Source organism: Hyperoodon ampullatus (assembly GCF_949752795.1).
Source record: "Hyperoodon ampullatus genome assembly, chromosome: 8".
Taxonomy (NCBI): Eukaryota; Metazoa; Chordata; class Mammalia; order Artiodactyla; family Ziphiidae; genus Hyperoodon; species Hyperoodon ampullatus.
In genome coordinates, this window is record NC_136921.1 from 36,291,804 (window position 1) to 36,314,577 (window position 22,774).

The window sequence follows — 22,774 nt, forward strand, 5'->3', positions numbered from 1 at the left end:
TTTTATTCAAACCCCTTAAAGAGAATTGAGTCATTAGCAACTACAGAAACATTAATACCGGTGGTAGGCAGAAGCTCACAGGGATGCCTGATTTCCTGAGATGGCCCAGACATGCAGGGCTAGAGCTCCCAGGAACCTTGTCTATCCTATGTGACCTGTTCCCACCTAAGGCTGACTGGTCAAAAGGCGGTCATCAACCTAAGTTGGATAAATTAGGTTCCCTCTTTGTGGAGCCTCAGACTTTGAACTATGAACCCCAGCAGGTAGACGTCATCAGCACTCCATCACACTGACAGCAATGCCTTAGAGAAGAGACCACAAAGCCCCGTGTCGAGTCTGCAAGGCCTTCCCTGGTGGTGGCCCCTCGTGCAGTTTGAAGGTTCTACCATCCCTTCAATGCTATAGATGCCCCAGGATCCTGCCAATAAAACAATTCAAAAATAATTCTGTTTTGGTTTAAGCTAGCCAGTCAGTTTCTGTAGCTTCCAATCAAAAGAGCCTTGTAGGTTAAGGACGTTAGTACTTTAATAAGAAGCTACGTTTTGTTAAAGGTGAAGTAGAAGGGACAGGACCATAATTCCTTCTGTTTGTAGGAAACTCCATTTCACAGATGCCCTCACATGTGATCACTGTCAGGGCCAGGGAAGGGTTGCTATTATCCCCTCAGGAGAGAGAAAAGGCAAGGACAGCTCAGCGAGGGCACTGCCTCTGTGCTGTGGCCTGATTGCTGGCAAGTGGCAGAACTAGGCTTAGAACCAGGTCTCCTGACCGCCAGTCAAGCACCCTTCCCACTACCCCTCGGTGTGTATGTATATATGTAATCATAAAGGAATCTTACAGGGAATATAAGCAAAACAGAAAAACAGAGCTATTCTGAGTATATACATCGTTTCATTTTTTCCTACCCAACTCCAAACCAAGGGCTTGGGGAAAGTCTTAATAAAGTAAAAAATACAAACTATTGCCTTATGATGATATTTGTCAATAAAAACATTAAGACCAAGAATGCCTCTTTTTGACACGGATAGTAAGTTTACCTTCTCCTACACATTTTAACTGTTAGCAGGGAGTAGCCTTTGAACTACAAGGAAGTGGTATCCAAGGTATTTTCATCTTACATGTTTGAACAAAAAAAGGTTTGGCTATTTGTTTACGATTCATATATATGTACTATTGTACTAACTATATATAATGGTTTGTTACGATTCATATACATGTATTATTGTATATACATTATAAAACATAAAAAAATAGAAAGGAATGACAGAATTGATGTACTATTTTGCTAACCATGATGTCTCAAATCTAATACACCCAGGACGAGATTCATGACTAATTAACCACAGTGGATATAAATCTGTACGTCTTCTAGATAATTTAGAATTTTGGTGGCCAGCTTCTTGCAAGATCGGATTAGATGAGCACTGTCATTACCTCATAACAGGGCTGACAGAGTTCATGTTAAACTTTGACATTTTCTTGTTGCTTGAAATATTAAAATTATCTTCAATTTATGGGAATTCTTTGTAGAATCTTTTTAAGACTCTGTGAGGGTTTGTTAAAACTAAAACATAGAATTTGTAAATACAGTTGACCAGGCGTGATATATTCCGCAAAATAACCAAAGCAGATGAGCCAGAGGGGAAGCCACTGTGAAGAGGAGGCCTCACCTCCCTCCCTCCAGGTGATACTCGACCATTTGACACGTGGACCCAGGAATGATGCCAGTGCCAATATAGTCACCATCTGTTATCATAATGTTTCATGATAATAAAATGAATGTAAATGAAAATTCTAATCAATGTCTTTCTCAACCAAATGAATCTTCTCAAGAGCTCCCTGTGGGTATATATCCTATTTTGGAGGCCACTTTGCCAGGCAGTGAGGCAGTAGGTTACTTCTAGAGTCACTTATAATCACAGGAATCTCTTGGCCTAAAACTATGCAGGACAAGGATAAACCAACCTGGGTGGGAAAAAGTTTATTTTGCCTTTTTAAAAACTTTTAAAATTATGAACTCTAAACCACAACCAGAAAAGCACATGAAACATTAATGTTTGATGTATACACACTGTGTATTACCCATGCAACTGCCAGCCCCTGTCAAAAACCAGAACATCGCCAGCACTCGCACGAGCCCCGCAACTCCTCTCTCTCCCCCAGCATGCCCTTCAGAGGGAACCACTATCCTGATTCTTTCAGTAATAAATTCCTGGCCACTTATGTCTGTAACCCTTAGCAACAGAGTTTAGTTTTGTCTGTTTTCACACTTCACATAAATGAAATAAGATTGCTATGTATACTTTGTATCTTCTTTCTTTTAACATTACCGTCTTAAGATGTATCCCTCTTCTTGTGTGTAGCACTAATTTATTCTTTTTTCATTGCTGTATAATATTCCACTATATAGTTATAGACATCATAATTCCTTATGATTACACCACAGTTTATTCAGCCATTCTACTATTGATGGATATTCTGTGTTTCTAATTTGAGATGAATACAAATAATGCTGCTAAGAACAATTTACACATCTTTGGATGTACACAAGTGTACATTTCTCTAGAACACACAGACAAGTGCACACCTGTGCATGCATGAGCGTGGAATTGCTGGATCGGACCTTAGTTTCTAAAAAAAAAAAAACAAAACAAAACCTAAGAATCACTTGGAAATAAACTTTAATATAAACTAACTCTTACGTAGCCATGAGGAAAGCTCATTAAATTACTAGATTTATCTCTCCCTAGACTTTCACTCCTGCACACTGACTAAATTTGAACCAAGACATTAAATGCACTTAACTCTGTTAAAAAATAGTTTGAGGGCTTCCCTGGTGGTGCAGTGGTTGAGAGTCTGCCTGCCAATGCAGGGGACACGGGTTCGAGCCCTGGTCTGGGAAGATCCCACATGCCGCGGAGCAACTGGGCCCGTGAGCCACAATTACTGAGCCTGCGCGTCTGGAGCCTGTGCTCTGCAACAACAGAGGCCGCGATAGTGAGAGGCCCGTGCACCGCAATGAAGAGCGGCCCCCACTTGCCACAACTGGAGAAAGCCCACGCACAGAAACAAAGACCCAGCACAGACATAAATAAATAAATTAAAAAAAAATAGTTTGAAATTTTCCAGTGAATTTACTGAAGCCAATACCCCCAAATCTCCTCTCCCCGCCACATATATATTTTTTACATACTGTAATTGCATTTTTCCTTTTAATGAGGGCCAATATTGTGTCTACTGAGAGAAAAAAATGTTCATTCAAATTTTAAAGCAATATTGCACCAAAAGGTTTCAAGTTAGCACTCATATTGATCAAGCATGGAAAGCCAAAAATGTTAATCCTGAGCTAAACTGAGGAGTACAAAATACAAACAATAGAGATTAATTCCAACCTCAGAGTCTCCAATGTTTCATTACCATCATGAATGATCTCCAAATGGACTACAGGAATGGGACATACTTGGATGACAATATTGTGGCACCAGCAAATCTGCTCCTCCGTCTCCCACTGTCTTATTGACAAAAAACATAATAACTAGCATCTATGATAATGCCAGGCACTGTCTGCATATTAGTTCTTACATGCAATGCATTTTTTATTCTTTTTTCTTTCTTTTTTTTTTTGTGGTACGCAGGCCTCTCACTGTTGTGGCCTCTCCCGTTGTGGAGCACAGGCTCCGGACGCACAGGCTCAGTGGCCATGGCTCAAGGGTCCAGCCGCTCTGTGGCATGTGGGATCTTCCCGGACCGGGGCACGAACCCGTGTCCCCTGCATCGGCAGGCGGACTCTCAACCAATGCGCCACCAGGGAAGCCCACAATGCCTTTTTAATCCTTAAAACAACCCTGTGAGATAGGTACTATTATCCTTCCCATTTTACAAAAGGAAACTGAAGCCCAGAGAGGGAAAGTAACTTGACCCAGGTCCCATGGCTGTAAGTAGTTGAGTTGGGAATCAAACCGGTTCCTGGTGCCTCAGTTCACACTCTACTGCCTGGCAACATGTTAGTTTTGTTGTTATCATTGTTGTTATAATTTTGATAACAAGAAGAATAATTCTTTACGACCAGGGCAAATGTGTGAACCAAAGGGAAAAAAAAATCTATGTACGTTTGTTTTTATTGGAAAATACTGTAGAAATGACTGTAACCAAGCAACTCTAATTCTGGGAGAACTAATTAAGAAATGAATTAAGGGATTCGATGGATACCCAAATTAGTCATTAGAGCTTGAAGATCTGGAGTTCTGGTCTAAATCCAGCTTTGGCACTTGCATCCAAAATAAACATGACCAGATAAGTACCATAGCTCACAATTAAAATGGATTTATATGGCTTATGCGTCCACATGGGAGAGGTCGCTTCCTAATTGAATTCGGACACCTCTTCAGCTACTGTGGGTTTCATTCGCCATCTCCCTGTTCTTTTGTGACTGCCGGCAATAGGATTATGCTGAGGGAGAAATCATTTCAATCAGTGATGTCTGCAAAATGAGCGTAAAAAGATAAAAGTAAAGACTTTGAACTATAATTAGAAAATTCCTTAAGTGTGCTCATGTGACATGGGTTTGAGACTATGACTAACTGTCAAGATGAGTTACAGAATGGACGTCCGATGTCACTGTTCTGGGATAAGCAGCCAGTAAAACTGGTGCTCCAGCATGAGACAGCCGTAATCTTTCACAGGCCAAAACATTCCTGCTTTCTACCTCTAATATAATTAGTGACAGACAGCTGGAGGTATCTCATTCTCCTGACAAAAATATGATCAGAATTGTTTTCAGTTGGTACATCTTTCCATCAAGCTGTTTGTTGCCTTCCAGCAGAATAATCAGAGTTTCTGATTATCTGGTACGTTCCAAGAAAACAGGAATTGATTGTGCCCTTGCTTGTCTGATGGGGAGAAGGCTGCCAGAATTTACATAGTAACTCTTCAGTTGCCTAATGGAAAGCAAAACTAAGCTGTGTGTGTGTGTGTGTGTGTGTGTGTGAAAGAAAAACTAAGGGGTGTGTGTGTGTGTGTGTGAGAGAGAGAGAGAGAGAGAGAGAGAGAGAGGAAGAATCAACCAGTAGTTTCTATAATAATTCTCTTTGAACAACAATAAAGAAAATGTTTTCGTGGTGATTCAGATTTCAGATATGAGGAAGTAAAGTATTCTATTCCATTCACGGAAAACAACGAACGTTAATGGCTCTTTTCAAAAAGTTACAGTCATCTTACTACTGAAGTTTCAGGGTTATGTAAAAAGAATCAAGTTTAAACATTCATGGAAACATCCAGGTGCAGTAAGACCTCATTATTTTGGACTACTTCTATTTGGAATTTACAATCATTTGACAGGATCTAGACCAGAGGTGATCTTTTCACAGTGAAAAATGGCTTGCTAAGCAAATTACTTTAAACAAGCAAGACTGCTGGGGGGAAAAAATAAAAATAAAAATATTTTTGTAAAGTATGAGGAACGAAAAATAACAACATGTTTCCCCTCCAACAAATACTTGTGATGAACCCAGTCAAATACCAATAACTGATAACAATAATAATTACCATTTCACTGAATGTCAATCTTATATAGTCCACTTTACATACATGAGCTAGAAATATCCCAACAACTCTGCAAGATGGGTATAATCATCCCCATATTAAAGAGAAGGAAACTGAGGCTCAGAGAGGCAGGTGACATGCAGAGACCGTACAATTACTAGGCAGCAGAAGCAAGATGCAAAGCCAGGCTGTCTGGCTCAAAAGTCTGTGTCCTTCCACTCCCCACTCAACGCTGAGTGAGCACTGACGACTGCAAGCCAGACTTCCAGATTCACTGGACCAAGTTCTTCGACAACAGCAAAAACGGTTATCCCTTCAAGGAGGGAAAGCCAAGTAGTCTGGCCCCAGAGCCCACCACTCTTAACCATAATTCCTTTCTACAACACAACGACCTCTATAAATAAAGACTCTTTTCCCCTGGTACTTTGAGGTATTTCACATGCATGCAACTACAGAAATCCATAGAAACGTCGATGTAGGTGATGTAGGTGGAGAAGGCACAGGTGGGTGGGGGAGGATTGCTTCCAGTCCTCTGCTCCTTGTCTCCATCCCCCATCCCCCCCCCCCACCCCATCATGAGCAACTTGTCTCTTCGGTCTGTACACCTATACAAGAGCACTCTGGTGCTAAAATCCTGAAAGGCTGACAGACTGTGACAAGACCTGTGGGAGTCAGCTGCAGGTGCAGGGGCAGCCAGCCATGTGGGCAGCAGGAGGATACAGAGAAGGGAGGGATCAGCCTTTACTTACCTGGGAATCCACGGAGATATTCCTGACAGTGGTCAGAGTCTGGAGTGCTCTAGGAAAAAAAAGAAATTTGGGAAGTCAGATCTCACATTTCAAAGCCACACCACTCATCTCCCTCACACCCACACCCAAGCACAGGCTCTGGAGTCAGGCAGACAAGGAATTGGGTCTTACCTGTGACTTAAAGCCTCAGTTTACTCAACTGTAAAATGGGGAACAATATCAATAATAGTAGCTTCCTCACAGAGATGTTGGGAAGACTGGATAGTATATAATTTGTGCAATGAATTTGGCACACACAGTAGTGATATTTTAATAACAACAGCTAACATTTATTACTTTCTTACAAGGTGCTTGGCGTTGTTCTAGGGCTTCAGTGGGTTAACTCTTCGATACTCTGAAGTAGGCACTATTACCACTGGCATTTTGCAGATACAGAAAATGAGGCACCAAAAGGTGAAAGCACCTCTCATAAAAATATACAAGGGGCTTCCCTGGTGGCACAGTGGTTGAGAATCTGCCTGCTAATGCAGGGTACACGGGTTCGAGCCCCGGTCTGGGAGGATCCCACATGCCGCGGAGCAACTAGGCCCGTGAGCCACAACTACTGAGCCTGCGCGTCTGGAGCCTGTGCTCCGCAACAAGAGAGGCCGTGATAGTGAGAGGCCCGTGCACCGCGATGAAGAGTGGCCCCCGCTTGCCACAGCTAGAGAAAGCCCTCGCACAGAAACGAGGACCCAACACAGCAAAAATAAATAAATTAATTAATAAACTCCTACCCCCAATATCTTAAAAAAAAAAAAAATATATATATATATATATATATATATACACACATATATACAAGACAAGTGATGGAGCTGGGATTCTGTGACCATCTGACCACAGGGCCTAGACTTTAAACCACAGGGATATCCTGCCTAATTGATCACAAATAAATGTTAGTGACTGTTATTATTATTATTATTTCTGTAATGATCTCCTTTCCAAAACATAGCCTGTAATATCCACACAAGCCCAGGGAACTCACCATTCAGCTAGTAACCATTTAGGCACAGAGACAGGTGCTGGGCTCCTAAGTCAACCAGGCAATCACTCACTAAGTCAACAATCTCTTCAAGTGTTCCCTGAGAATCCCTCTGCATCCGTTGCTCTGTTAAGCACCACGTGGGGCTTCAAATGCTCTGGTCACTGATCCTGCAAAGTCAGCTCAACCTCCATGAAACAACCAGGGAACGAGGACAGGAGGGAGCACTGGGAAGGACGGGACAAGACCTCAGGACGCTGGATGCTGTGCCTGGCTTGGCGCCATCTCTCTAGGTGACCTTTTCCAAGTCAGCTGACCTCTCCGGTTCTCATCTTTAAGTGAGAGGACGGACCTAGAGGCCCTTAAGTCCTGAGATGCGAAGTCACCATTCTATTCGGACTCTCTTGTAATCAGACTACCTTTCCTCCGAACAGTCCATTTCTGCGAGAATATATTGTAACCCTTCATTTCTCTAACACACTGACTGAACACAATGCCAGGCACTGTGAATAGTGCCCAGGATTAAAACACAAGACAAAGCCTACACTTTGTAATGAGCTCTGAGAGCACGATGAAGTCTTACCACGGGAAATCTCGGCAATCGGAAGACCAGGGAAGAGGGCAGCCCTTAGGACACCTGCGCATGCCCGGTGGGCCCCCATCGGAGCTCTGGGTGTGGCCCCGAAGGACTCTGCGCCAATCTTAGGACCCAGGGTCCCGGTGTCCCAGGTGCCCAGCAATCTGGGAAGGGGGTGCCATGCTAACCTTATGGGGCAGATAAGAATGTCTGAAAAATAAGGCAGAAGCCAGACAACCAGGGAGATGCTTGAGCTGAGGGTTAGGTTTGTTTTCTGAAAGTAATAGTGTTGTGTGCAATAAACCAAAGAGATGAGAACTCAGCTGGCACTTAATTACTTGACTTTCTTCACTTTGATAAAGTATACCCGTGGCCATTTTGATAGCGATCTTTTATGTATGTGTGTGTGAGTGCGCATGCGTGCCTGCTTCTTTGCGAAACACTTTGACAAAAGATGCTACCAACTTTATTTAAAGATCAGTTCATCACACTTAAGATATATTTGCTTTTACAGAAACTCCTTGGAGGGAAATAATTCAGTGAGTATAATACTTCCATTAAAAAGAAATTGATTTTAAAATGTGCTTTTCAAACTTTGACAAAAACAATTCTTTGATTTTCTTTATGTACCACAAAAGGCAAACATTGTTGTGTGGACAATGTAACACATAACATGAGTTGTCAAATGAGACATTAAACATTTATTGATTTAATTTTTAATAAAGACTTTTAAACATAACCCAAAATGTCCATCAATCTTTGACATGGGAGGAAGTAGCATTTTGGTAAATTCCATCTCCTACCACAATTGAAGTCGCAGAAGATGTTTATGGTTCTTAGAGAGGGCAATGACGGTATTCTTTACAGGATGGTCAAATATTTGCAGCATATAACTTTAGAAGGCACAAAAAGGTAGAACATAAAAATGTATTATTTTGACAGGTATTTAGGTAACGGATACACCCTCTTTGCTATGTCTCTACCAAAGTACCCAGTGCATGGGAGTCTACAGAGAATTTAGTTCCTAAATTGGCTCCAAAAATGTTTTAAGCAATGGCAACATTGTTAGAGAACATGAATAAACTTCAAGGATGACAACTCTGAGGAACAATACCCTCTTGGATATAAAATTATAGCTTTCTTAAGCCTAGAAAGAAAAATAAAATAAAATTTTAGTAGTGATCATCCCTGGGATGAAGAATTATGAGTGATTTTTTCTTCTTTATAATTTTGTCTGCTTTCCAAACTTCCTATAATGAGCACGTGTAACTTTAACAATTTGAAAAAGAAATCTTTTTACACTCTCAAGATTCCTGATGTAAAAAGTGAAAAGACTTTGGAACCAGACAAACTTGGGTTCAAATCCCTGCTTATACCCTTTCTAGCTTGGTGCCCTCAGATAAGTTACTCAGCAGTCGAAGTTGAACATGAAATGGAAATAATAATACATGCTTAAAGCATCATTTTGACTGTTAGAGGTGAGATATTGTAAATGCTTAGCACAGAGTAGGAGCCCAATAAATGACAGTCACTCTTCCATTTATAGTACACAGGCAAGAGAAGTTAGGCTCTTCTAATAACAGTAAATAAATTTGTTGGCGTTTATAAATTGATGCTTCAGGCCATTTGTTTATGGAAACACTGAGTTTTTACTACATAATTTTCAGAAATTTTCTAACAATTAAAAGTTCAGAAAAAGAGTAAGTAAGAGGCTTCCACCTCACTCTCCCTTTCATCACATTGATTAGATTCCTACAGTCTGAGACTCTTGAGTTTACTGGTATTTGCCACTTTGTGGCTGTGTTAAGAAATCCTCTGGTTGGGATGGGAGTTGGGAGAATGGGTTACAGCGAACCCTTTAGAGAAAAGAGAAAGAAACCACAGCTACCACAATCAAGATCTTTTCCATATTGTCATTCCTTATGATGAAAGTGAGCAAAATAAACTATGAGATTGCTTAAATGAAGGGTGAGGGACTAGATCAGAGATTCTCCGGCTTTTCTTTTTTTTTAATGGTAGTTACGTTGATATTTTCACCCTATTCATGTGAAAGTAGTTCAGTCAAGTAGGTTTATGATAAAATACATGTACTTAACAAAATATGGCTGGTGGGGGTATGTTGCCCTTGGTTATATGTTGCTGTACTTGACTACAGCAAGAAATATTGATTTAACTGGCTTTAATATCAAGTCAAGTATTTGTTGACACATGGAAATGAAAAATATCAAGGAAAAGCTTGATATATAGGTCAAATCCCATTTCAACTCATTCCAAGGGACTGTCCAAAGTCTTCTGCTGCCCTAAAATTGTGTTCTAAATGATGCTTGTCCCAGTCATAGATAACAGGACTTCTCATTACAATGGGATTTGCTACGTAAATGAATACTGGTATAGATTTTCAGGCAGTACAATTTATTGTGGAAAGTACAGCTCAAAAAAAAGAAAAATCATTACATACTTAACCTCTCCCTCTCTCTCAACCCTGGAGGCTTATCTTGCTTTCTGCCTGAGGTGTGAACTGCTCTCTCCTTTTCAATGTTTGATGGCTTTTTGTTCCTCTCACTTTGCCTAGTACACAGCAGACGCTCAAAAAATAGCTGATGAAGAAATGAGCTGAATGAAATGCGGTACCAAAGCAAATAAGTGAAATTCAGAATAGTTTCCTGCATAGAAGCAGAAACAAAATTTAGAAATTGATTCAAGATGAGTATAGCAAGCAGGGTTAGCATTCCCAGCTAGCGGGCTCAAGGAGTCCGGGGCTCCGTGGGCCCTCTGTTGGCTTCCCTACCGCTAAGTGTTCATGGGGGTTTGTATGAAACATCCAGCACTTGGTTGACCCACACCCCGCCAATCTCCAAGGAATGCCACGGAGACATTTCAGTCATTAAGTACCTGAAGCACCTTCATAAGGGTCCTGCAGTGAGCCCAGGCTGGGGTGGCCAATGAACAAATCCTGTCCTTTTAAAGGACAGAGAGAAAGGGCCACCACGACCACCTGGGAAGCAAGAAAGGGAAGGCGGGTTAGCCGGCAGCAGCCCCAGGGGAAAGGGAGTGAGCGCAGCCCCTGGGGTGGGATTGACTCTCTGGCAGCCAGACTCAAAAGCAGTTGCTGAGCCCTTGCCTACATTACCAGGGCTGGGGGGAAACCACAGGAGACTTCAGAAAAGTATGCGTGATGTCCAGTGTCAAAATTCCTAACTTCTTCTCTTTCATCCTCCCCTTTGGCAAAATGATTGCTTTAATAATCAGAGTTTCCTATAATTGTTTATAATGCAACCCTGTTGGAATATGCTTTTCTATCTGATAGTCTTTTATTGTGAGCCCTTTTTTAGTTGAAAGCTAAAATAATGCATCAAATATACAAGTTTTGCTTCTGTCTTGGAACAACTTAATAGACCTAAATGGCTATTTTTATAAAGGTCTGTACTGTATTCAAAGGAACCACGTACTGATGCCAAGGGCTTCCTTCCCTCATCGAGGGATGTGCCACGGGAGTGAGTAGTTAAGCTCTGAGAGATGCCAAGCTCGCTGGGCACTGGGGGCTTCCTGGGCAGAGAAAGGGCCTGTCCCTTTATTATTGGATAGAGTATAAGCAAAGAGTTAGGGGGGTCTGGTGACGTTAGCCCCAGGAGTGGTGTATTTTTACATATATTTTACAAATATTCCCATTATTCATTTGAAAATATTTTCAATGGTAAATCGGCTTCTCCTTGGGAGGCATGACCTGTGGCCATTAATTAATAACTTGGGAGCTAACCATGAAAGCACTTTTGAGTTCACCCACTGGTTTGCTCAATGCGTTTAATCCTCCCTATGACCTTTGTGCAGGAGTCATTATCTCTGTGAGAGCAGAGGGAGCTGAGGCTCAGAGACAGTAAAGCACTTTGCCTAGAGATAGACAGCTACGGAGCGAGCGCTGGATGGAGCCGCATCTCGGATCCCATCCACAGATTCACACCCATCGTCTTGTGCACAGTTCTACCTACTCACTAGCTGTGCAGCAAGCCCAAACTGAACTCGCTGGGCCTTTCCCACCTGCAAACCACGACGGGGCACAGACTCTCCACAGACCAAGCTGGTGGGCGTGCTGTGTCGATACAAACCTTCTTTTTTTTTTTTTTTATTAGTTTCTGCTTTATAACAAAGTGAATTAGTTATACATATACATCTGTTCCCATATCCCTTCCCTGTTGCGTCACCCTCCCTCCCACCCTCCCTATCCCACCCCTCCAGGCGGTCACAAAGCACCGATCTCCCTGTGCTATGCAGCTGCTTCCCACTAGCTATCTACCTTACGTTTGGTAGTGTATATACGTCCATGCCTCTCTCTCGCTTTGTCACAGCTTACCCTTCCCCCTCCCCATATCCTCAAGTCCATTCTCAAGTAGGTCTGTGTCTTTAAACCTTCTTAGTCATTGGGCTACGACGGACACTGTTTCTCCCTTGTAAGAACTAAAATGACTGCAGGAACACAGGGACACTGCTAAGGCAAATGTGTAAGTTCAAGGGCTATGAAAATTCAAGAACTCAAAAACCAAAGATAACTTTCTTGACTAGACAAGAGTTGGGCATAAGCTCTGCAACAAAGTAGCTCTTGGATATGAAATATTACAACTAGGGGTTTTTTTCTTTCATTTTTACTAAGAACTGAAACCTACAGAATGACAAACCAGGATTACCCTATTAAAAGACAACTTCAATTGCTCCTTTGTTCTAAGAAACTGTGTGTTGGGTACTGACTGGCAACACCTTATACCTTGATTTTCATATTAATTATGCGTTTTTCCTTCAAAAATTGACTGCCACACTACACGCTGTGAGTCAGATTTGAGAGCTGCCAAGATAAATGTTCCGAATGGCTGACTTTTTAAAGACAACCTGTCAGTTCACCAAATAATTCTTTGGGGGTTTGTCCCAGTAAACGTTATGTCTCCCCTATACCTATACTTATACCTACAGCAATTGTTACAGCTCTTTCCTGGTGTAGCATCTTACAACTAAGGCTAAAGATTTTCCCTTTCAACCCCTAATATACAAGTAATGAAACTTATAACCCCTTTTGACAGCATCAATTTACTTTGGCTGTTATTGTTTCATTCCTATACTGATTTGTGTGAAATACTCTGATTCCTAGGGAGGTAAGTAATTCTGGCCTAGTCCATCCAACTAAAACAAAGATGACTTTTGTGTTTTTGACTAAATAAATGTTTTCTTCCCTGACGTTTGCTTTCATCAAATAATCACACCAATGTTTGATTTCCTTTAGTTAGCACCTTATTTTAATGAGGCTTGATTCCAAAACATATAAGAACATACGCAGACAAGAGGTACTATATATTGAGTAAGCCAAGAGTTCCAGCCAAGTGTCCTATCTTTTATGTGGCACCAAGTGACATTTTGTGAAAAGCACAATGGTAACTATTCATTCCGCCAGCCTTAAAAAGATAGGCATGAACTGCCTGCCAGAATGGAAAAGCTTAAGCTTTGAAATCAGACAGCTGGCTTCAAATACCATCTCTACCACCACTATCTCTGTGACCTTGGGCAAACTACTTGTCTCCCCTCAGAGCTTTTTCATCCAAAAATAGGGGTAACAGATGTACCTCAACGGGGTTGTGGAAGAGTTAAATGAGAATTTTGACATTAAAAAACCAAGCATATAACCTGGCATATTAAGGAGATACTAAAGAATTGATCATTTTTTTCTGCCTCTCTGTAAAATGCCATTAGAAATTCATTTTGTTGTCTACGCACAAAAAAAATGTAAAGGATATTAACTGTGGTGCTCTTTATGACAGCAAAGAACTGGAAATGGTCTAAGCATAGCGAAATGATTACATTAAGGTACATTCATATATTGAAATGTATATAGTCATTCCAAATATTTCTCAAATAATGTTTTTTGACAAGAGAAATTGCTACCCTAGAATTTAAGTGAGGAAAACAGACAAGAAAACCTGTATAATAACAATAATAGCTCACATTTACTGAGCATTTACTCTGAGGCATACACCATGCTATGTACTTTACATTCATTATTTTATTAATTCTTACAATAAACCTACTAGATACATGCTATTATTATCCCTATTTTATAGAAGTAGAAATTGAAGTTTTGATCGTTTAAGCAATTTACAGTCACTACATGAGTAGCATAGCCAGGACTGAAATCTCCAAGTGTCTGATTCCAAAGCACTTTTAACTACTATGTCACACTGATTGCTCAGTACAAACTGCCTAGGTCTACCATGAAGCTAGTTTAACACACACACACACACACACACACACACACATGCACATACTCACAACTACACATACATCCATGTCTGGAAGGAAAACACACCAGATACGACAATCTCTGGGTGGTGAAATTTTAGCTGACTTTTAATTCTCTTTTATCCATTTCAGTATTTTTTCCAAATTCAAAGAGTATGCAATTATTTTTACAGTAAGCAAAAACTTTTTTCAAAAAAAAACTTGTGAGAGTATTTTGTAAAATCTAAAGCACCACCAAAGAGAAGTATTTTTATGAAGCAAGAGTTTATTCCTTGACTTATTACAGATTTGAGTTCTTCGTGCTACTACTCTTTCAAATTATTTTTTCTTTCCATCCAGTCCAAGGTAAAAAGCATGGAAAAGACCATTTTGTACACAAGTAAAACAAAACATAGTACACAAACACCATATGTATAAGTGACAGACATTTGATATTAATATAAAAGTCAAAGAGTTTGTGTGAGAAGGAAAAAAACCCTCTGAATAATACAGGATTTTCCATTTAGAGAAAACACATCCATTAGTGACATGATGCCATCAGTGCATTCTCTGTCATGGTCACAGTTAGTGAAACTGTCATGGAGCCATTTACATAGACTCCAGCATGCTATTTGGACATGATTCAGCCTGATTACTGTCTGTCCCAGGAGATGTGAGTATAATGATGTGCTGGAGGGACACCTAAGGAGTGATTTCCTGTCCCACCACCAATTAGTTTCCAAAGCAATGATTCCATACAGAGAACTGAATGATATACAAAAAAGCGATGTCTTTGAACCAAACAAGTTCACGTGAATTGAAATTATGGGTGAAGAATGAATTTATTTTACGAAATTATTTTTTAATAAATTAAAACTATTTACACATGTTTTTTAGTAAACTTTTCAAAAGAAAAATGAATGCAATCTAAAAGTTACTCCAATTCATCTCGCTTCATTTCGTAATATAGTTCTATGATTGGCAATAAGTGGGTCAATCACGATAGTGTCACTAAGGCATCTAAGTCCTTCCTAACTGTATCCTCTTAGAGAGCTTGGGGGCAAGAAAGTAAACACGACTGCGAGATGATCAAACTAGTTCCAACAAAGAAACAAAAAACAGCTAACAAAATTCATGTATGGATGTCAAGAAGTCTCTTGTAGAAAGTCACAGGGCTCTCTCTTTGGCCTGTCTTGGTCCACATTTTATCAATGACAGAGGAAGTACCTTTCTCAAAAAGTGTAATTGACAAATAAGTGAAAAATGTACCACTGAGAGATTGAACTTTTAGAAATTATAATTCAAAAATGTCTTGATGGAGAGGAAAAATGATTTGCCGAAATGGGACAAAATGTAACGAGAATAAAGGTAAAGTCCTCTACGTGTGTTCCCAAGGTTAACTGCACAGATACAGAATACGGGAGAGCTGGCTTTGTAGGGGTTGTCCAGAAAGAGACTGGGAAGTTTTATTTGACTTTGGATATAAACTAACAACGTGCTGCCCCTCATTTAAAATGGAGGCCAACACAGGATCTGACTAGATCAGCAAAAGAAGGTGCCCTGGATGGGGAGTTAGCTGCAGCCGTGTGTCCTCCGCCACTCAGAGAACTCAGGAGCAGGGTGTTGAGTTCAAGATGCCTCGCTTTTAAAGTGGCACAGGCGGAGTGGCGGGCGACCAGAGTGTTAACAGGATGGCGAATCTCAGCCAAAAGAACTGGAACCACGTAAGCCTAAAAAGAGAAGACTTCGAACAGGAGATACAATAGCAATGGTCAAATATTTGAAGACCTACCACACTCAGGTGCATGACTATTCTGTGGCACTCCAAAGGGTGATAGGAGATGAACAGGGAAGCTACAGGGAGGCAGATTTCAGTATCTGATGTGCGTGATAATGAGTATTGGTCCAACCACAAAGGAGACAAGGTCCAAATCTAAAGGGGCTCAAGATCTAGGAGCACTGCAGGCTACCGTGGGCAGCAGTCCTCAGTGTCACAAAACTGTGACCACCTCATTCCTGGCAGGGTTCAAACGGCAGCCGGCTGACTGGGATACTGTGGAAGGGATTCCTTCTTCTGGGGGGACCGTTAGGCCACAGCATCCACTATCTCTTTCCAGTGCCCACCTTCTATGCTTCTAATTTCACATCAGTAAATTTCATGAAGATATTCAGTGCATTTATGTAAGCAATAGCTAAATGTGCCTCGCCTTAATAAATGAGAAATAACTATAAATTCAAAGACAATCCAGGAGATTCAGAAGGTAAAATCCTACCAAAGTTTGGAAATGATAAATTAATGTTGTCATGACAACCTTAGTTGATATCACCCATTGCAACTGCAACAGTTCTTGCTCTGGGACTACCAGAACAATAAATGAGTTTATATATTCAGTGCCACAAACCAGCACTAAATACTATTTTTAATGCTTTTATTTTTAATTTTAGAGGTAGTAGGTTTATACTCTCTCCTTGAGTATTCTCAGGTTGAATATGACACTATACTGAGGCTGTGGTATTGCAGTGGGGCGATCGAGATTACATCAAGAGCCCAGGAAGTCACTGGCAGCCCCCTGCGTGTACTGAATCCAGTCCACCATTCAGACTTCACAGGAGAAATGAATGAGAAAGGACAAAGACCTTCTAGATCAGGACGTTAGCAGTCACGGTAGCCAGCATAACATCTTCCACTTTCCCCTTTAAAAATGATAGGACTGCCCACGTTCCTGTAATAAACACAGGTCGATCATAAGTGGCAGTATGTCAGATCAGACTATCTTACTGCCGTTTATGGGTTTTCTCGGTTTTGTATTAGCAAGCACTACAATACAGGAAAGTGAGCCCTCACTGAGAACAACACTGCCTCCAATCAAAACCATTCTCTCCTGAGTATACTAAAGCTTTTCCCCCCTTCTTGGAAGCAACAAAGGCTACAATAAAAGAACTTCCCAAACACCCACAGTTAAGGAAAGAATGGCTCCTACAAAGTAAGTGTGAAATCTGTCCCTGGTATCTCATTTGTATATGAATCTTCCTTTTCAGGGTATTTTAGTGGCTTCCTTCAGCTATAATTTATCAGCAAAGAATAGAAATAAAAATTTATTTTGATGGCAGTGCACCTAACTATTCAGAGACTCAAAAACTTGCTTTGTTTATTCTTATATTACCCTGGCAGAGGATGTAAACATTCCTTTTTTTCCATGGCTTCATGTTGTATTCATAATCCCAGATGAATATTTTCACAAATGCAAACCATTAGGCAGGATGGGCCTTAAGCAGAATGTGAAGGCAACTTCCTTCTGGTCCTTTTTCACCCAGGGATGGCTGAATTCTGGCCCTCCTGGCCCAGGTTTCTTATCTCCTTCTTATCAGTCTCAGGGAAGGGTCTATAAAATCATTCAGTCTAAGGAGCACATGTCTGACCAGTTTAAGTTACCACTTTCATAGCATTGCATTTTAGGCCCTGATGCTGGGCACTTTATACCTTGTTTTATTTAGTCGTAGAAAATCATAACAAAGCAAGTAGGTATTATTAATTTCACTCCATAAATGAGAAAACTGAGGTTCAGGAAGATTAAATAATTGGCTCAAGTTCATTACAGCCAGCCAATTACATGCGTCAAAACCAGGCTTTTCAACCATCAAATCAAATCTGTTTTCCTTCTGTCTAAACCATACTGGTCTTAGGAAAGAGAATAGAGTTTTTATCATGTAGGCTTTTGCATATTAGAGAGCAGGAAAGAGAAAGTGTTGATATTTGAAAAGCCCTTTTGAGTAGAATGAATTCTGAAATCACACCATAAAGGCAGCCACCTTTCTTGCCCACACTTAAGACCAGCCTTCTCACAGGGAACAGAGAAACAGATGTACCATAATTTAGGAAAATCAGCCCTATACTTGCCTTCCCCTTCCCCTCCCAAGTTGCACATGTGGTACAAATGGGACCCAGAGACCAGTGGGGCAGCCAAAGAGTGTTTGGTGTCAGGGGTCTGGAATCAGGGAACAGCCAGTATCCAGGCAAGCTCTTCAATTCCACAAATACCTATTAAACTAGCTGAGTTTCCTGCCCATTGCTGGCAGGTGTTAGTAGAAGCTTGAAAGGGGGCAGCAGGCATTCACTCTAGGGCTTGTATCTCAGAGTCAAGACTACTGGCTTAAGAAGGCTTGGAGATATGTGATGGGATCCTTACCCAAGGCAATTTGAGATTCCTACACAAGACCTCAAATCAGGGACTTGGAAATGTGAGAGAGAACCTGGGGCACAAAGTGAAAATGTGGTACGCAAGAATGAGACAGTTCTGGCTTCCCAGGTAAGGCCAGACAGACTGCATGGTCAACCCAATGGAGAGTCACTCGGGTACAGGTGGAAAGGAGTTGTAGCTTCTGCCAAGCGCCCAAACTGGTCCCAGATCCTGCAACTGGGGGAGCAATCACCACACCACGGTGGTCACCACTTTCTCAGGCCAGTCTCTGTACAGGTATGACTTTCAAACTTTTATTTTTAGCCTAAGAACCTTTCCCCCTACCAGAATCTTATACTAATGCCTAATATGTAAAAGCAAATCAAAGCAACTGCCCAGGGGCATTCTTCTCAGAACCAAAGGGCTCAACAGAACACAGCACACAAACCACCAGGAGAGGCGCTGAGCCCCACTGCCTATCAGACTCACTGGCACCTGATTCCATTGACTTTTTCCCGTGAGAGTCATGGTTTCTTCCCCTCACCTCCAGGTTTCTCCCTCCAGCTCCATCCTGGTAAGCTCTGGTTTCCCATCACTGGTTTGGCTTTTCCACTTGAAAACAAAGCTCTGCATATCTCTTAGGACATATTATCTTCTGGGTCCTTGTGACAAGGTCCTTGGGACCTTGAGAAAGGTCCGTATACCTTCCTCAAGCCTTCTGGGCCAAATGATCCACAGACTGCTGCCCTCAGTATCTTAAGGCATAACTGAGGAGGACTAGTTGTTGGGCACGCCATTTTGTTTGATGCACAATGGCTTTATCATGTACATATTATTGAGGCTCATGACAGTGGAGGACCTGGGACTTCTCCCACTGGGAAAGGGTCCATGGCAGCATGGGGGAATCTCAGAGACCTAGGCGTGGCTCTTGGTGTTTTGTCTGTACCTCACAAGCAGGAGGCTTCCTGGGACTCCACTGGCCCTGTCCTTGCTCCTCCTGTCTACCTCAAATCCTCCCTCTAGCACACAGTATCCCTGTTTCCCTCTCCTGATGGTGCCTGGGTGGGCCTGGCGAGACAGATGTGCCGGACTCATGATTTTAGCCCCGTGCACACTGTAGGAAGGACTCCTGGCTGTAGTTTTCACAAACTGTCTCTCTGATTCTGAATCGTATCTAAAGCACTCTAATATCTGTGGATTTAAGAAACTGAGCAACTGCTGCTTCTCTATACCTGTAGGGCTGACTTAATCACTCAAAAAGCTCCTGGGCTTGGCTCGTACAGGATGCATCTCCCAGGAACAAGGAGATGTTCTCTAACGATGTGGTCCAATACGACTATTATGCCAGCCACACAGGTAGTTTAAAATTTCCTAGTAGCCATGTTAAAAAAAAATAAGATAAAGAGAAACATGAAATTAATTGTAATAATATATTTTATTTAACCCATTATATCCAAAATGTTACGGTTTCAACATGTAACCAATAAAATTTGTTCATGAGCTATTTTACATTCCTTTTTGCATACCAAGTCTGAACCCGTGGCGTATTTCACACTCATAACACATCTCAGTTTGGACTAGGTGCATTTCAAGTGCTCGGCAGCCACAGGCAGCTAGTGGCCACGGTACTGGACAGCAAAGTTCTTCAATCTCTTCCCTGTTCCCATCCCTCCTCCCGTTTCTCTCCTGTAACAACTCATTTCCTTTAGTAGGGATGCTGCGGGGACGGGTAGTCAGTGGGGACCAGGGTCATTAGAGAAGACTTTGGTACACACCCGAAGGGAGAGCCCAGATCACAAAGGAGCTTTTGTGCCAGGCTAGGGATCTTAGATTTTATCCTGGAGAAACAGTGACTCCGCTGAAGGAGTTTAAGCAGCAGAGAGTCCATGATCAAATTTGCCTTTTAGAAAGGCGGCAGTGTGGGGAAGGGATTGGAAGCAGGCCAGGCAGAAGGCAGGGAGACCAGTTACAAGGCTACTGCAGTAACCCTCAAGAGAGTGATGAGGGCCTGAACCTAGGCAGTCGTGGTGGTAATGGCCTAGAGAGGTGAGCGCGGACTCAAGGGTTTGAGAAGACAGTTTTTACACAGCTTAGTCATCAATGAAAAGTACGGGTTGAGGAAGAGTGAGGATCCTAGAACAGCTCCCGGATTTTAAACTTGGTCAGATAGGTTTCATTAATTGAGGTAGAGAACACAGAAGGAATATGCTGGCTGCAGAAGTAGAGTTCTGGGGCTTCCCTGGTGGCGCAGTGGTTGAGAATCTGCCTGCTAATTCAGGGCACACGGGTTCGAGCCCTGGTCTGGGAAGATCCCACATGCCGCGGAGCAACTAGGCCCGTGAGCCACAACTACTGAGCCTGCGCGTCTGGAGCCTGCGCTCCGCAACAAGAGAGGCCGCGATAGTGAGAGGCCCGCGCACCGCAATGAAGAGTGGCCCCCGCTCGCCACAACTAGAGAAAGCCCTTGCACAGAAACAAAGGCCCAACACAGCCAAAAATAAATAAATAAATTAATTAATTAAAAGAAGGCTCAACATTAAAAAAAAAAAAAAAGAAGAAGTAGAGTTCTGAACCCCCTGAGTTTAAGACACCTGGAGCAGATGTCAGAAGAGTTCAGAGTTGCAGATTCAGGAATCGATGGCGTATAGGTGGTAGCAGAAGGAAAGAGTAGGTGAGAGAGGGTTGAAGGGGGAACCCTAGAGGGTACCGAGGTCCGGGAGGAGGAGAGGAACCAGCAGAGAAGCCTAATAGAGCGGTTGGGCAACAGGAAAGACATCAGGAAAGGAATGACTCAGAAAACAGGTGGGCAAGGTTTCAAGGAGTAGTGATCAGTAACACCAGAGACTCCTGGACAATGAAGCTGGCGGTCTGCAGGGCAGAGGTGGCCATTACGAGAGGACAGGGCTGTAGAGGGTTGGGGAGGTGTGGGTGTTGTGTGAGGACCTGTTCTTCAAGGAGCTGCCTTCTGAGCCCAGGAGGGAGAGGCAACGTGACCAGACCAACAGGGAAGGGGCCGCAGGGATTTTGTTTGTTTTGACTTCTCTTGTTATTAAAGAACGAAAAGGCTTATGAATGCTTATGCGACGAGAGGGAAGGCTGGTTGAGACCCTGAAGGAAAGCGAGATAATGGAGCAAGATCCCTGAGGAAGCAAGAGGGGATGGTGTCCAGACAGATGAGCCTCTGCCTGGAGGAAAGTAAAAGGTAGAAAAGGAATGAGGAGGGCTTCCCTGGTGGCGCAGTGGTTGGGGGTCCGCCTGCCGATGCAGGGGGCGCGGGTTCGTGCCCCGGCCCGGGAGGGTCCCACATGCCGCGGAGCGGCTGGGCCCGTGAGCCATGGCCGCTGAGCCTGCGCGTCCGGAGCCTGTGCTCCGCAATGGGAGAGGCCGCAACAGTGAGAGGCCCGCGTACCGCAAAAAAAAAGAAAAAAAAAAGAAAAGGAATGAGGAAGAAGGCCCTGCCATTTATAAGGAAGATACAACGTGACCATTGCAAAGCTACTTTTATTTAGAAATATATGTGAAATATAATTACAGGTGAAGGCTTTTTTTCTTTAATAGTACTACACATCATGTATAAAATCGGATAAAAGTCACTAGTTTTCTGGAGCTCCAGATGTGTGGTCTTGGTGTATTACCAAATCTTTCACATCCCTTTGGACTTGGCCTCAACATCACCTCAGGGGACGTTCATCACTGGGAAGGGCCACAGCGTGGTTTATAGCTGGTGGCCTCTCTGATTGGTCGGTGTGTGTGCCGAACTGATAGGTAAATATTTCCCGTATCACCACGAATTACCTTAAAGGGCGGTGTAAGAAAAAAGCCACTGATCAACTCTGCGGATTGATCAAGCTACGTAACTTCCTAGAGCCCCCTCCTTAAAAGGATACATAATCCCTACCTTGCAAGATAGCTGTTAGGTTTAAATGAGATGGTCACTAAGTGGTGGCCATCAGGATGATGACGATGATTGTAATTCACTTTGTTCTGAATTTCTAGGAATTGGGTGCTGCTGTTAATGAATTAGTGCTTGGCAACAATTAGCATCTTGATCCCCCAAGGAGAATTAAAGACTCAATCCTAGCGTTAGGAAGGGCCCCTAAAAATCCTAATGGCCATCTGACGTTTGCAGCCTTTCTTCATCCAGTACATATTCAGTCACTGCCCTCAAACTGCCTGGGCTGACACCTGCTCTACAATGTGCTCACTACTCAACCTTCCTAGGCTTCAGTATTGCCTGTCGGTAAAATGAGGGGGGGGCAGTAGCACTGCTTTGAGGAAAAACAGAGATGATGCACGTATTGAGACATTGCTTGGTATATGGTATAGCTCATGCTTAAATACATTTAACCATGGGGTCTTACCACCTCATGAACTAGCACAATCCATAACAGGACCACCTTCCTTATACTGACCCCAAATCTGTCTCCCTGAAACTCACACCCATCGGTCC

General features: G+C 42.4%; 1 protein-coding gene across 1 annotated transcript in view; it reads right to left on the reverse strand.

The window, feature by feature from the left end:
* The window catches only part of LOC307057484 (uncharacterized protein), a gene marked incomplete at its 5' end in the record, with an annotated part of 64,474 nt that overhangs the window by 34,852 nt on the left and 6,848 nt on the right, over window positions 1-22,774 (reverse strand). The window contains one exon of the mRNA XM_079710682.1: window positions 6,291-6,339. Within this exon, the coding sequence (XP_079566808.1) occupies window positions 6,291-6,339 (49 nt within the window). The remainder of the gene's footprint in view (window positions 1-6,290; window positions 6,340-22,774) is intronic.